The sequence below is a fragment of the Calliphora vicina genome, chromosome 2 (genome assembly GCF_958450345.1).
Source record: "Calliphora vicina chromosome 2, idCalVici1.1, whole genome shotgun sequence".
Taxonomy (NCBI): domain Eukaryota; kingdom Metazoa; phylum Arthropoda; class Insecta; order Diptera; family Calliphoridae; genus Calliphora; species Calliphora vicina.
In genome coordinates, this window is record NC_088781.1 from 115775390 (window position 1) to 115777880 (window position 2491).

Below are 2491 nucleotides of genomic sequence, written 5' to 3' on the forward strand. Positions count from 1 at the left end.
ATTGGAAGAACTGCAAAAGCTGTAAAGATCGTCACAAATCGTATTCGCTGTTGTTACAAGGCTATGAAACCTAGAATACTTCAGCTAACGAACTACAATCATGTCAAGTATTCATTAAATCACTCTTTATGGAAGCTAATAGAGTCCAATCGAATCGTCATAAATGCAGTTCGATCCTAATCGAAGCTAATATAAATATGCTGGCCGAATATCTTCTCAAGACATATTTAGAGAAAGAACAACGTATCTAAGATGTCAATTGAAAGGAATCCTCAAGCAGCAACAGAAGAGGTCGAGCCGCTAACTTTTGGATAGTCCAAACTATCCAGGAATGCCATGGCATGGGTAAGATCATAATGAGAAGACTTTGTTGTCAACTCATGACTTGTGGAAAAGAGCGGAACAAACTCGTATCCAGGTTAAATTCGCCTTGAGAAAGTGCTGTTGGATTGGCTATATTCTGAGAAGAATGATCAACGATGCAGCAAGATTAAAACTGATGAAATGGATGGAATGGCTGGAATGGCTGGAATGGATGGAATGGATGGAATGGATGGAATGGATGGAATGGATGGAATGGATGGAATGGATGGAATGGATGGAATGGATGGAATGGATGGAATGGATGGAATGGATGGAATGGATGGAATGGATGGAATGGATGGAATGGATGGAATGGATGGAATGGATGGAATGGATGGAATGGATGGAATGGATGGAATGGATGGAATGGATGGAATGGATGGAATGGATGGAATGGATGGAATGGATGGAATGGATGGAATGGATGGAATGGATGGAATGGATCCCTCAATACAACAGAAGCAGTAGCTGTAACGCCAACACCTGGAGAAGGCAATATAATCTTAATAAACAATACAGGAATGACATGGAACCACTTCAGTTTCGGCACAGACCACATAAATATGAAGAAAGATAATTTCAAGACCTGGTGAAAAGAGCGACATGACTCCAATTTGGGTTGAAATCGCTGATTTCACTGAGCGCAAATGCTGTTGGATTGGCCATGTTCTGGGAAGAACGAAAAACGATATAGCTAAGCTTAAGATTACATTACGCAAGTTTCAATTCATTGGAAAGACGTGAATGTACTCGAAATTCGTTTTGTTTTCTAAAACGTACAAAAATCAAAATAATGACGACAGAAAACGATAAAGTCATGTTCAAAAGAGATTTAAATTGTCGAAAGAAAACATGTCTTTTTCTGAACTTATCCGACTAAGAGCCGCTGATACTTGGACAAGACAAATAGAAAACCCAAGCAAACTGAATAGGTATGACATGGAATGAGGACAGATTAAGATGAAAGAATTCAGGCGCGGATCCAGAGGGGGTGAAATAGGAAATTCCCCCCTCCAAACTGAAAAGTTTTCATATAAAAAAAGGAATAAAAACAAAAAAAAAATTGTTTTCCCCCCAAACGGTTGAACTGGATCCTGAAAGAATTATATCTGTTATCATATAAATTACTGTGAAAATGAGCAGTACAAACTCCAATCCGGGCTGATACAGTTCTTAGACTTTTCTGGTTTCAATTGTACCAAAAAAAGCGTACAATTGTAGCAACTTTTTCAAACCTGGTCTATAGCAAAAACAAAAATAAATTGCTGCTGATATTGGCCTTTTATTATTGCTGTTGTTGTTTCTATATAGTTGGTAGCTAAGTTGTTGTACTTTACGTTAGTGAGCAGCATTTTAATGACACTACTCACAAAAAAACTAAAAAAAAAACAGCAAACAAAAAAAACTAAAGTCAAATTAACTTTGTTAGTGTTTTTTTTGTAGTTGATGTTTTGATTATTGTTTTAAACAATTTCAATGAAGGTCAATGTTCGTTCTTTAGCAATTTTTTTTTTATTTTTTTTTGATATTTTATTCATTGTTAAATAATTCACTGTTAAAGTACTCTGTCTGAGTGGCTCAGCTCAAACGTTGACTCTGAAACTTTATTCGACTGTGGCTTTTGCATTTGTATTTTGCTGGGTTTTACAAATATAAATAATATTTATTTTTAAAGTATTTGTGGTTAAGTGGGCTTAAACCATACAGCTTTATTTCAGTTGGGGTTACACAATTTGTTCTTTTAGAAATGAAATAAAATATAATCAAATCTAAATTTTAAATATTTATATACATATGTTTATATACAGTGTGACATAATGTATTTAATACCTGATACAATAAACATATTAACATACAATGTGGGCTGCAGTTTTTTTTTATTAAAGAATTAATACAAGAACAAGAATAATAAATAAATTTTAATTTAATTTAACAATTGTTATCTCTCAAGACTTGATTAATAAATGTGATTTATTTTAACATTTGTGTAAATGAAAACAATAGCAAATTTGTCTTAGTTATTTGGATTGGTTTGGGTCATATGAAAATTATGTATTTTTCAAGGTTGAAATTGTTCAAAAAGTATTGGTACTTGAACAGAATGGCGGAGATTGGGCAAACTAGGCCA

General features: G+C 34.1%; 1 protein-coding gene across 1 annotated transcript; it reads left to right on the forward strand.

Annotated features, from left to right (window-relative positions):
- The first annotated feature begins 469 nt into the window (after nucleotides 1-469).
- LOC135950796 (uncharacterized) lies at nucleotides 470-940 on the forward strand. The gene has a single exon (XM_065500324.1). It carries the CDS (start codon nucleotides 470-472, stop codon nucleotides 938-940), a length of 471 nt encoding a protein of 156 aa, XP_065356396.1.
- Nucleotides 941-2491: the final 1551 nt, after the last annotated feature.

What these genes read in the sequence shown, in the direction of transcription:
- LOC135950796 (XM_065500324.1), top strand. Translation starts at nt 470, where the DNA reads ATGATCAACGATGCAGCAAGATTAAAACTGATGAAATGGATGGAATGG.